Source organism: Balaenoptera musculus, chromosome 17, assembly GCF_009873245.2.
Source record: "Balaenoptera musculus isolate JJ_BM4_2016_0621 chromosome 17, mBalMus1.pri.v3, whole genome shotgun sequence".
NCBI lineage: Eukaryota > Metazoa > Chordata > Mammalia > Artiodactyla > Balaenopteridae > Balaenoptera > Balaenoptera musculus.
In genome coordinates, this window is record NC_045801.1 from 21,688,312 (window position 1) to 21,702,270 (window position 13,959).

Sequence of the window (13,959 nt, forward strand, 5' to 3'; positions counted from 1 at the left end):
CTAAGTGCCGCTCCCAGTGCCCTCATGGAAGAACCCTTTCAGGGGTATGAAGAGACTAGTCCAGTGGTTCTCAAAGTATGGGCCCCCGCCCAGCAGTGGCAACGTCTTGTTAAAATTCAGATTCTCAGGTCTCACCCCAGGCCTGCTGTCTCAGGAACTGTTGGGTGGGCCCAGCAGTCTGTGTTTTAACAGACCCTCCAAGTGGTTCTGATGCCACTGTCTGAGAACTGCTGGCCTAGTCTAATGAGCATTTTAGGCAAGTCTTTCATAGTAGCTATAATGCTGCCTGAGGGATAGATTTATTCAATATTTCTTAGGTATTTGCCACATATTTAGGGATAAATTTATATTTTTGCTGTATCTCCCTCACTGAATCACTCATTCTAGTGTTTGTAAGTATTGTTTTTATACTATGCCATATCATTTAACAGTTGCTGAAGAAAACAGAAGCCAATCCTTTTTATTTATGTATTCCCATCTGAATAAAAATCATAATTTTTTTCACAAAAATTTCTTGTAAGTTTACATTTTCCCTATAATGCAAACTTACAGTGAGCATGCCTTGAGGCCATTCCCTTTTGTGATTATAAGGAAGAGAAAACACAGATGCTGGGAATAATAGGAAAATCATTCCTACCTTCCATGAGTAAGATGGAGAAGTCCTTTAAGATAGTGATGGTGCTGGCCAGAACCAGGATGGAAAAGACAAATGTGCAGATCGGGTCAGCCATTTTATAGTCTGGCTAGAAAATATGGGGATTTCAGTTAATTGAATCCAGGCCTCCCATGCGGAAAGTCTGATTGATAAAATAAGTAAACCTTCACGCTTCCTTCCCTCCCTGTCACCCATTCACCCTCCTGACACCGAACATCCAACTCAGAGGCAAGACTTCCTGAAGACTCAGTCCTTCTTCTAAGCTTTCAACTCTCAGTAACTCAAGAAAGGGAGACCATAGGACATGCTCTCCCCACAATTTAAGAAGTAAAAAGAGAGATATCCTTGAGTGCTCTCTCAAAAGGCCTGATTTAACTTCTCTCAAATTAATAGAAGTACAGAGAATGTGATGAAAATATGCACACATTTGTACAACGTTCAATGACTTTTCAGCCTTAATTATGATGAAAAGAAAGGATATCATTTGTTCAGAGATTGCATGTAACCAAGGTATAGCCAGAGTTTGGTCTTGGCAGACTGGGTTAGTTTACTTCTTTCCCTCTTAAATATGACACATACTCAAGGCAGGCATCTTTGATACAGTCCAAAGAATATGTACTGAGGCCTCATTCTCATGCTCTCTCACCACTGGAGCCCTTGGCCTCAGGGTGAAACACCTGCTCTTCTGCCCTTGATGAAGTTTTGTGCCACAGAAAAATTTGTGCCTCATTACTTCTAAGAAACCCGGGAAGAGTAACTTTGGTAAGAGTACTCTCAAACTTCACTCACCCTACAATTTTGAAGGATTTTGTCTTAAACTTAAAGCTTTTAGTGAGGATTTGCTCAATTGAATTCAGAAATGTCTTTGTAATTTTTATTTACATGTTTTCATTTTCCAGTAAAAATAATAGAGTCCTTGCTAACTGGGCAGTCGTGATGCGAACAGACAGAGCTATACGCTCCTCTCCTCCATTACCCCCCTACCTCCACGCTCACCCAACTCTGTTGGTTCTTGGTATTACCAAATAGAGATCTGTAGTGAATATTTGTTTGGGGTCAGAGGCCCACTCAGGATCTACTCCAAGTTTCAACTGACACCCTGACTTTTTGGAAATAAGTTACCTGTCTCCCATGGTGGGAGAGTCAATCAGGTGCTCTACCGTCCCCAGCCAAACAGCAGATACAAGACCCAACCTATGTCAATTGGGCTCCATTTCCCAGAAATATGAATCTTCAGCAGAGTGACAAGAACAGGAAAAAAATTAGTTGAGTCACATTCATTTCAGCATGGTGCCTAGGACAGAAGTTGGATAGTTTCTGAAATCTAGATACCAAAAGTTGCTCTTTATTCTACCTTGATTTCTGTAGAGGAGTACATCCAATAAATTTCAGCCAATGAGTCTACTTTTTGCTTAAGTGAGCTACAGATCTTTTCTGTTGCTTACAACCCAAGAACCCTAAGTTATTCATGGTTCCATTGCAATCCATCTTAACCACAGAACAGAAGGAACTACTTTCTTGAAAGACTGGCAGCCCTACAGTTAAAGACATAGCTCTTAGGAATTTGGAAAGTCTAAGGTTTCAAGCTTTGAAAGTTTCTTTGTTTAAACCTTGTAAAGTAGTTTGTGTAGGCAAACCGGCTCTCCACCCTCATTTAAGTTAATAATGGAGGGTCAGCTTCTGTACCACCTAATCTACAAAATCACTAAGACAGTGAGTAAACTCAAACATACTCACCTTAAAGTAGATAATAAGTGCACTGATTAACACACTGATGCTCTGAAATAGATCTCCAAGGGCATGTACAGAAGCAGCTCTGACACTGGCATTAGCTTGCACTTCTTTGTGATTGTGGCCAGGGTGTCTCTGGTGCAAAATCACACTTAGTCTGGAAGAAAAAACAATGTCCTTGGCCCACGAGATTAACCCTTAAAAATATATGCAGCATAATGGGGGAGTTGACAACAGCATGTATTACCCAAAATGGCAAAGAGTTGAAACATTAATGCTGTATAGTGGACTATTTTGAACTAAGTTTGAACACAAGGGTATCATGGAATTTAAAAAATTTCACACAAGGATAGACAATGAAGATTCACCTCAGTTTTCTTTTCCATCTAATTAATGTTACTCTGTTTCATTTTAAAACTGGAAACCATCACCTCTTAGGTAAATGCCAAGTATTTGACAATGAGGAGGGGAAATATCATTTATTGAGGGTCTACTGAATGTCAGGCACTGAGCTAGGCTTAAAGCTGAGCTTTGGTGGGAGCTTAATTAAATGTGCTGGTTTCAAATGCAAAAAAAGCAGCAGAAAACAATAAAACAAAATAAGTAGTGAATTTCATCAAAGTCGGATTTTTTAATCTTTTATTTTACTTAATTTTGTTCATTTCCATGAGAATTGGAAATTTGAATAATTCCCTAATGGCCAATGATGAGAGTACTGTGCTTATGTATATGTAGCTATTTATCAAGAGACTGAAATATATTAATGTATTATAATGTATATAAATGTTATATGTATATATAACATATTGCAAAATTTAACAGCTCCAATCCAAGTCAAAGAGACTAATAGTGGGTCCTATAAATTATGTACCTGATTCTATTTACCCACAACTTTAGGAGTAATATCTCTTATGTTTTGCCTAGAAACGCTGTCTGTACATTTTGGAACAAAGGTTTAAAAAAATAATTTTTTAGTACCATGTATCCCAGTCTATTTGCAGGTAAAGTGTCTGTTAAATCTCAGGCCATCATCACAAAGCGGAGAGACTGCTATCCACCAAGATGTGAACATTACATAATTTACAGTTTTTAGATTGTCAGTGTTTGGGCAAAAATTCACCCTCAATTAGGAGTTACCATTTGAAGTTCTTCAGACAACCTAACATGCCTGGCAGTTAATAGACTTTCTTTCTAGGTCTGCCATGTATGCTCATCACATTGTTATTCATTATTTTCCTCATTTTATATTAAAAAAAAAAAACTTACTTAAGGATTCTTATATGCCAGGCACTATTAAATGCTTGGGGCATAAAGGTGAAAATAGACGTAGTCCCTCCCCCATTGTAGCTTTAAGTATGATGGAGATGGCAGAGATTTTAGAAAGACACACATAAATGGAAAATTCTAATTATACTAAGTCTATTAAGAACTGGTGCTACAGATAGTACAACAGGGGACTCTGATTTAGTTAGACAGACAAGGCAATTGAGTTGGATTTGAAAGGATATACTAGAGTTAAATAGGCTAGGAAATGTTGCAGGCAGAGAAAAACTTAGCCTTAAGGTGCTGTCAATAATCTTCATCCGAGAATCCCTTAGCAACTTCTGTTAGAACTTTCTGCCTTGATTTTGGGCTCCCAAGGAATAAATTTATTCCCGAATTATGGTTCTGATATCTCTGTGGTCAGACAATACAGCATCTAGCAGCACTTGAAACCTGTAATCCCAGTTCTGGGAGTAAACATTTAAGTCACTCAGTATCCTTATCCATAAATAACTGCCTGCTTGCACAGGGAAGTCAATGCTTTTCAATTCCCTGGTCTTTGTAAGTATGAAAAGCACATGCAATATTAGGGTCGAAGTTCGAAAGCAGTTGCAGTAAAAAGAAAATTTGGATGGTGTATCTATTTAGAAAGTCACACTCGATCATCAAGGTGCCAGATTTATGTGGTAGTTAGCTGGGTGCATTCTTCATGTTTATGCAGCATACACACTACCTATGTGACATATGACTCGGGAAATTATTAACATTTTTATTGTTCCTGCTGCCCTGGGGACATATTGTTCTTCTTATGCAAAGATGATGATATTGACTCCCAGTCAGCAGGACATGTGGTCTGGCTTATTTGTCTCCTAGTAGTGATAGATTTGCATTGATCTTCCCATACTTTTTCTCCCAGTGCCAATATGAAACACATTTTCAAGTTAACTGGGTAGAAATAGCGATCTAGTCAGAGCCAGCAGATCAGATACCACTCTTCTAATTGTTTAGCTTAGAGATTTTGAGCAATGGGTCCCAAACTAAGGGATGAGGAACTGAGGCAGGTACAAGCTAAGGACATGAAAGTGCCTGGAGGAACTTATTCAAAGTACACACGCTCAGACTACCCTCTAATTCCAGGGGTTCCTTTGTGCCCACTCTCAAAAAACAAAAACAAAAAAACGCTGTTTAAAATGCCATTCTTCGTCACTATCTTCTTCACTTTCATTCGTGAACCTACCTCATTGAATGTATCATGTTACATTGCAACATAGACAGACAGGTGATACATAGATGGTTTTCTATTGCTGCTGTAACAAATTACATCAAAGCCTTTGTGGCTTAGAACAACATAAGTTTATTATCTTATAGTTCTGGAAGTCAGAAGTCTAAAATGAGTGTGCAGGACTGCATTCCTTCTGGAGGCTCTAGGGGAGAATTCATATTCTTACCTTTTCCAGCTTCTAGAGGTCACTTACATTCCCTAGCTCCAGGCCCGTTCCTCCATCTTCAAAGCTGGCAATGCAGCATCTTCTCTCCCCTCTGACCTCATGCTTCCCTCTTACAAGGACTTTTGTGGTTACATTGGGCCTATCTGGATAATTCAGGATAGTCTCCCCTTCACAAGATCCATCCTTAACCACATTTGCAAAGTTCCTCTTACCATGTAAGTTGACATATTCAGAGGTTCCAAGGATTAGAATGTGGAAATCTTTGAGGGGCCATTATTGTGTCTACCACAGATGATAGGTAGGTAGGTAGATGGATGGATGGATGGATGGATGGATGGATGGATGGATGGATGGATGGATGGATGGGTGGGTGGATGGATGGATGGATGGATAGATAGAGTTTTAAGTAACGTTGCCCAAAATCAGAGTATCAAATAGGAAAGATCAAATCAACCAAAAAGGATCAAAGCCCTGGCTTCAACTCCGCATTGTCATGAGCAATCAAATAGTTCATTTGGGAAGACCAGACCAGTATGGCAATGATCACATGTCCAGCAGGGCATGATCACATTTCCTCTAAGAATGATTTAAGACTGCTTGGATGAGAGAATGGACCAAGAGATGGAAACTAAAGAGAGAGTTTAGCTAGCACAGCTTAAGAGTTTTCATGCAGTCATAATGATGCAAAGATAAGATAGACTGCTTTTGAGAGAAATAAATTCCCTATTATTCTGTTAAAATATATGAAACTAATGACCACTTTATGGGGATATTACAAAAGAGAATTCAAAAGTAGAAAGGGGACTGAAGTAAATAAAATTTATGATCTCTTCCAACCCAGGTCTCTGGGAACTCATAATGTGTTCATGTAACAAAAAGAATAGGAGTAAGTCACATTCCACATGGAACCATCAATTTGTGTGAGAGAGTAGAACGGCTAGAAGCTCAATTCTGGGTTTGGTGGGTCTATTTTCAAATCCTGCTCTGCACTGTCTCATTGGCAGTTTATTTAACCTTACTGAGCTTCAGTTTCCTAATCTGTATGGTATGAGTGTTGTGAACATTGAGCTTGATAATGTAAATAGATCAAAAGATCTCAGCGCAGTCTCTGACACATAGGAAGCATTCAAAATGGTAGCTATTAGAAGCCAATATTAAAACACACTGTAACTTAAACTAGCACAACCAGCCCTATTTTCAGTCTTAGAGCCATTTGAACACTCTGTCAGGTCTCTACCATCCTCACAAGTGGAGGAATTAAAAACAAACAACAACAACAACAACAAACCCACAAATCTATGTCCAGACAAGCTTCATGGGCAGTGTGTGGGGTGACTTACATAATGTTCACTGCCACCGCACAGCTCGAAACAATGATCATCACAGTCGCCTGGATCTGGTAATTGGAGTACAGCAGGCGTTCACACGCTAGGTACACCAACACACCAGTCACCGCCCAGACACATAGGATGGACAGCAGGGCACCAAGGATCTCTAGGGATTCAAGCACACAGACACGCATAAACAAAGAATTTGTGAATCACCTTAACCTCCCCAAGAGTCATAAGATATTAATGCTCCATCCCCCCCCCCCAAAAAAAGAGAGGCTTCACACTAGCTCACTCGGTGATTCACAAAGCAAAAGTGTGGATGGATTTTAGCACTAAGATGAGACACTTTAATGTTGTATTCATAAAACACCAGTGTCTGAGTTCATTATGCTCCATATTACTAAGTAATTTTCAGCAAATTTTTCAAGCATATTAATGGCTGCCTGCCCTTGCTGTTTTCCTGAGGGATTTTAATTTAAACAGGTGCTAAAATGATTGAAACTTATTAGGAGATGAAATAACGGGACACAAAGAGTAAAATGTGTTTAGAAACTCTTAATTTTGCCATAAAACATTTACAACTTGCCAGCACTGTAAAATAGTCAAAAGGGAAGCCTTCAGAGACTTAGTGAAAATGAGTTTCTTATGCCAACCCAACATATTATAAACACAGAGGCAAACTCCAAGGTATATCAACGCTCTAACTGCATTTTACAAGCAAGAGTAAGGAAAAGAAGTGTCAGAATGGAGACATTTACATGAACATTTAAAGATAAGATAGTGTTCAAGCTTCCCACTAAGTGAAGTATGTTTGCTCACTTAGAAGTTCCTTACACCTCACCTTGATCTTTCACTCAACCTTGTAAATAGGTTCTAAAAGCCTACAAGGCTCTAGAAACATTCTGTGAGTCAGTGGTCAGGCACATTTCATAATTCTGACCTTCCCCCTTTTAAAGCAGAGCAATGTAACATATTATTTCCCAGACTTCAGTCATTTACATACACTTTCATGATTTTTATCATATTCACATGCCCCCTGTCTCACTGGCCACTTAACACTCTTTTTTTTTTTTTATTGAGGTGTGGTTGATGTACAATGTTATGTAAATTTCAGGTGTATGAGATAGTGATTCAAAATTTTTAAAGGCTATATTCCATTTATAGTTATTATAAAATATTGGCTAGATTCCCTGTGTTGTACAATATATCCTTGTAGCTTATTTATTTTATATATAATAGCTTGTAGCTCTTAATCCCCTACCCCTATCATGCCCCTCCCCGCTTCCCTCTCCCCACTGGTAACCACTAGTTTGTTCTCTAAATCTGTGAGTCTGCTTCTGTTTTGTTATATTTACTAGTTTGTTGTATTTTTTATATTCCACATATAAGTAATATCACATAGTATTTGTCTTTCTCTGTCTGACTTATTTCACTTAGCATAATGCCTTCCAAGTCCATCCATGTTGTTGCAAATGGCAAAATTTCATTCTTGTTATGGCCAAGTAGGATTCCACTGTATGTGTATGTATACGTATGTATATATGTGTATAGATATACTACATCTTTATCCCCTCATCTGTTGGTGGGCAGTTAGGTTACTTCCATATCTTGGAAATTGTAAATAATATTGCTATGAACATTGGGGTGCATGTATTAGCATTATCTTTACATAAACTCACTTTTTGTACTTAGCTTCTTCCTAAACAATGTTAACCATGAATTTACATGTTTGATGTGCTAGCTGATTTTCACCTATATGTCTATGGAGGTGCTGCCTAATATGGTAGCCATCAATCACATGTGGCTATTTAAATTTAAAATAAGTATAATTTAAAATCCAGTTCTTCAGTAGAACTAGCCACATCTAAAGTGCTCCATGACCACATTGTATTATCTATTATACAACATTTCCCTTGAAGCAGAAAGCCCTATTGAACAGCCCTGGTCTTCTACAGTGTCAATGCTCATGGACTTCCATCACCAGGATGAGAAAGTTCAAGCAGCAATCTAAATTCTGAGTCTTCCCTGTGTTTACAAAGCAGGTTTGACCAATGGTATGAGAAAAGGTAAAATACATGTAAAAATTTATGCAGATAAATGATGGGTGCTCAGCCAAAGGTACATGTTTTCCAAGTGTAGCCCTATTCAGGGACTGAAAAGCATCTTAAATCACATTGTCACCAAGTCTTTTTATTGATGTTTATTGCCTCACCCCTCTCTTTCTCTCTCTCTCTCTCTCTCTCAGTGTTAAAGGAAAGGCAATCCAAAACACCTGTGTTGATAAGTTGTTTGACATGAAATTAGAACTTCCTATCATTCTAAACTTGAAAAACCACAATCCACAATTGTCAGCCTACAAGCTGTGGTCTCTGTCTATTGGCACCTTTCGGTGAAGGCTGGCCGTGTTAGCATGTTGCCCAAAGCTCTTCCCTCAGATCTCCTCCACGTTGATTTTCTCAACTGGTGTGAAAATACAGAATTGTAACTCTATGTACACATGATTTGTACATTCAGCCAGTAGCTCCTCCAGCTGATATAAGGAATAATACAGAGGAGGAGAAGTGGAGTGACAGTATGTGTTGGAGAGAGGGGTGGATTGTAAAACTGAGCCAAAGTAAAAGCTTCCCAGGTAGTAAACCCTCATCATACCTGGGCCCATTCCTAGACAAGAGCAAGCCGTAACTCGTCAACGAACCAGATCTAAGAAAGAGGAAAAATAAACTTTCATTTCCTCTTCCTCCTCTTCCTTCTCCTTTTCTTGTTGTTGTTGACGGCTGATTGAACAAGATATCCAGCGGAGCCATTCACTGAACGGCTAAATGCTGTGTGAGCAGGAAAGTCCATATTCCATTCCCAACCCCCCATAAGAAGCTCTTCAATCCCTCCAACTCTCTTGGTCTCTCTGTGCTTTACTTTGCAAAATGGTGGAAGCTTCACCCCACCCTCTCTCCCAGATGCCGAGTCATTTAATGAATAATATCATGGCTGTTACCACACACTGAGATTCTTGGACTGGGGTGGTTGCTAAAGTGAGGTATGTGTTCCTGCTGTCGCATTGGAGTAGAGGTAGCGCCATTAATCTGGCTCTTAGCGGAATTAGCGTTGAGAACACACATTACCACGTACACATCTATTTCACTCTGTGAACCAGAGATGTGCCTCCAAGGGATTTTCAAACAAGGCTTTTCACTGTCCCTTCCATTTTTATCCTCGGTTTGACTCTGCAGCGTTACTCTGTGTCAGTGCTCAGTTGATGAACTGTACCTGCTCGGTGCCATCCAAATGTTAGCCGCTTGGAGGGGGGTTTCGATGACAACCACAAGGAGAAGAGACTGAGCAGGAAACTGGTCAGGTCAGTTAAGAGATGGGCAGCGTCTGTGATGACAGCAAGACTCCCAGCGATGTGTCCACCTCGGGGATGCAGAATAGGATATGGGGTTAGGGCCCCAGAGTGCAACTAGATCATATACATACTAACCACAGCTGGCGAAAATGCCACAGACTCACAGAACTGAAGACGAGAAAGGGTCTTAACTTTGATTTAATCCATCTCTTTTTCCCAATTTGACAAGTAGAGAAACCAAGATCCAGAGAGTGGGTAGGATTTGAACATGTAGAAGTGAATTGCACAAGAGAGGCCATTCCTGGGAGAGCTAAGGTACAGAGATAAGAGAATGTGGGGAACATTTGAAGAACATCCCGGTTAGACTGGGGCATGAGGATGCAAAAGAAATATAAAAAGAGGAGGCTGGAGGGGTGCAGGCCAGATTGAAAGGGTCTCCAGACTGAGGACCTGGACTTTGGTCTGTAAACCAAATGACACAATCTGGCCCACCGATGTGCTGTTATTTGACTTGTAATTTTACCATAGTCTTTACCGCTTCCTTCTGTTCCACTAATTTATGTTATCCACCTGGTTTTGAGATCGCTGAATGAATGAATAGTGGGGAGGAGTAAGAAGAAAGGGCAGATACCTTCCAATGAGATTCTTTTTTTTTAATTTCTATTTTATATTGGAGTAGAGTTGATTTACAATGTTGTGTTAGCTTCAGGTGTACAGCTAAGTGATTTAGTTGTGCATATACATATATCTGTTCTTTTTCAGATTCCTTTTCCATATAGGTTATTGCAGAACACTGAGTAGCATTCCCTGTGTTATACAGTAGGCCCTGGTTAATTATCTATTTTATATATAGTAGTGTGTATATGTTATATATAGTAGTGTGTATATGTTAACCCCATACTCCTAATTTATCCCACCCCCTTTCCCTTTGGTAACCATAAATTTATTTTCTATGTCTGTGAGTCTGTTTCTGTTTAGTAAATACGTTCATTTGTATCATTTTTTTAGATTCCACAGATAAGCGATATCATATGATATTTGTCTTTCTCTGTCTGACTTACTTCACTTAGTATGATAATCTTGAATGCATCAACAGTCCAATAAAGGACAGAAAGAGAACCCAAGCCATGGGACACCTGCCTTGTTTTTCTCTCCATTTGGTGTGTTCCCTGTACTTCTGTCTAGTTCTTCTTTGTGAAAAGACCTCCAACCTCTAAAATAGAAGTCAAAAGGACAACCTTGTCTTTTCCTTCTCGAACAGGGCTTGTTGTTTGAGTGCAATAACCTTTATTGTTCTTACTACAATCTCCCAGCAAAGAGCTTCCACTGACTGATTAGTCCTCCCAGAAGCTGTTTATTGCCTTGTGTGCAACAAAGCGACGGAGACTGTCAGTCATCAGCCCCTCCATCATCAGACTCACCTTGTCTCAACGAATGATTTAAAAAAATTGCATATAAGGTTCATAATTGCAATAAGCCCCACAGATCACTGGCTCTAGCTATAGTTAATATCTGGTTTGTCAAAGTTTAATGGTCTGAAGCAAAGTAGTCTTCAAGCTTGTTACTGAGCTGTCAGGGCAAAAATCAGAATGATTCATTAGCCAAAAAGCAACATTTTGCTAACAAATCAGCTGTCCTTCCAATTATCCTCTAATGTTGCTCTGTCTGCCAAACTTGGGCCTGATAATAAAGCTGTGTTAATAATGCATTATTTCTTGCCCAGGGAATGACTACATGCAGATAAGCAGCATGCCGCAATCTTAGCAATGAATGATGGTGATGAATGATGGTATGCTGGGCTAAAATTTTAGCTTAAGTCAAGGAAATGAAATCTTACAGGGGTTCTTCAACAGGCTTAGCTGAGTCAGGAGGTAACTGGGAAAGAAAAAGGGCTTGCTTTGGAAGAAGCATGTTTATATGGAGACCCGGGAACTGAGAACCATTCTGCAACCATCCAAGCTGCTTATAAGAACAATCCAAAAAACTGTGGGCAATCATGCTGAATCCTATGGAGTAAACTGTTTGCAAGTGGTAGTCTGTGACTGAATTTGCATTTGCTTCTGAAAGCATGGGGTATTATCAACAATTAATTCAGTCATCCAGCCAGGATGTATTGAGACCTTACTGTGCACATCACAGGGATAGGGTACACAAAAATAAACAAAGTTAAACAAAGCACAGTTCCTCTCTTCAGTGATCCCATTGTCTAACACTCACTGTATAGAAAACAGGCATCATGGTCTAGGGGTCTAGGGGATCAGAAAGCCACTCTCACTGGGAGCCCTGAAGAACTTTCCACAGGAGGAAGGGGTAAGAATTAGCTAGAAAGGAAGAGTTTTTCAGAAAGAGATAAGAGCAAGAACAAAAACAGAAGTGAAAGAACAGGGCACCTTTGTGGAAAAGTAGGAGGTGTGGTGTGTTGGAGAAATAACGGGAAATGAGACTGGAAAGGTGGCTTGGGGACCCTTGTGTACGGTGTCACACGTAATGCTAAAGGATTTGAATGTTATCCTGTGGAACAAAGGGATCTTTTTGTGATTTTGAGGCAAGGTTGTGACATGTTCAGATCTGTATTTAAGCGGGAGATCTTTGCCAGCAATAGGGAGGATGACTTGGGCTGGGGGCGGGGGAGGGAGAAGCTGGAGGTTAAGACACAGCAGAAGTAGCCAAAGGAAATTGAGATAAAGGCATGAAGTAAGGCAGTAACAGACATGTTCCTGGATTACATGGCAAAATGCAGAGAGTCATGCAGTTAGAACAAGATAGGAGAGGCACTAAGGACTGGAAACAGACTCTCCTAGGGTCTGTGGGATGAAGAGGACAGTAGGAAAGCAGGGGAGCCACTGGCCCTGGGTCTCATATTCACCCCAGCTTTGGAGAGTTGCTGTTAAGTACATGTGACGTTTTCTGTGGAGAACAGACATGCTAACAGGATTGGGAGAAGTAAATATTCATCTGACAATTGTAGTCTCGTGTCCCATTTCTAGACAACCCCAGTGTATGCTATTAATTCATATTTTTAAAATTCTTTGTTTTATGAATAGTATTATTACACTACATATGATGTTATGTCAAAAACTCATGAAGTCATTATTTAACATGTATTTAAAACACACCACAGTTTGCATTGGCACGTTTTGACATTTCTTAAATTTTTAATACCAACAACCTCAAAAAAATAAGTAGCCTAAGCCACTGAGACGCCCTGGCTCTAGTACAAAATAAGCACCCTTAGCAATAAAGCTTGTGGTTATCACATCACTCAGCTTTAGCTTTCTCTTACTACGAGAGAGGTTTTTTTTTTTTTACTCTGAGATACTTACCATCTTCCCCAGCCTGCTCCCAGATCTATACGCCTTTCCAGCAAACCAATGCTTCCTCCATTCTTGCTTAACTCTAAATAGTCCTGCTTCAGGATGTCTTTTCCTGACTACTCTCATTTTCTTCCAGAAATGGCCATACTTGAGCTTGTTTTTGTGAGTTCTTGGTTTCTGTATGTCTGTCTTCTTAAAAAGGGATGCATGTTTACATATGTAGTGTAACTCCTCTTTATGGCCTTGCCACAATAGGAATTTTCACATTCAATCAGAAAGTATCCCAATTCAGTAGGTTCAAAGCCTTAGCCTTCTTTAATTCCTTCTTCCTATCTGCTCTGCACCCTGTGGCCAGTTCTTTCTCTAAACACAGCTCTGTGACCTGGTTCTCCCCTCTTCTAAACGCCAGTTACTCCCCAAAGCCTACAGAATAAATCCAGCTTCCCCAGCCTGGCCTCACAGCCTCCTAGAACCCTCAGCCACCATTCTAGTTTCATTCCTCACTAACCACGTTTTACCCCACACCACTGCCTTAGGTTCTTTCAGTTGTAAGTCATAAATGCACAACTCAAACTAGCTTAAACAACAACAAAATGATCATTTATTGGCTCAAATAACTGAGAACAAATCTGAGTGGGGTTGGATCAGGTACAGCCTAATCGTAAGGTTCAAAAAATTTTTGTTGGGGCTCTGCTCTGTCTCCAACTATTGCTATTTCTTGTTCTGCTGAAGACAGGCTTCCTCCCCCTCAGCAAAAAAAAAAAAAGGTGGGCGTCTGGGTTTATATCATTTCAGCATAGTATTTTAAAGGAAAGAGAGAGAGCTTTTTTCCCAGTCTCCCTATATAAAGACCCAGAGACTCCGATTAATCCAG

General features: G+C 39.8%; 1 protein-coding gene across 1 annotated transcript in view; it reads right to left on the bottom strand.

Moving 5' to 3' along the window:
- The window catches only part of SLC30A8 (solute carrier family 30 member 8), a 36,135-nt gene that overhangs the window by 5,492 nt on the left and 16,684 nt on the right, over positions 1-13,959 (bottom strand). The window contains exons 3-6 of the mRNA XM_036830721.1: positions 9,693-9,839; positions 6,438-6,591; positions 2,393-2,543; positions 638-743 (exon numbers count right to left, since the gene is read on the bottom strand). Coding sequence (XP_036686616.1) covers positions 638-743; positions 2,393-2,543; positions 6,438-6,591; positions 9,693-9,839 — 558 coding nt within the window. The remainder of the gene's footprint in view (positions 1-637; positions 744-2,392; positions 2,544-6,437; positions 6,592-9,692; positions 9,840-13,959) is intronic.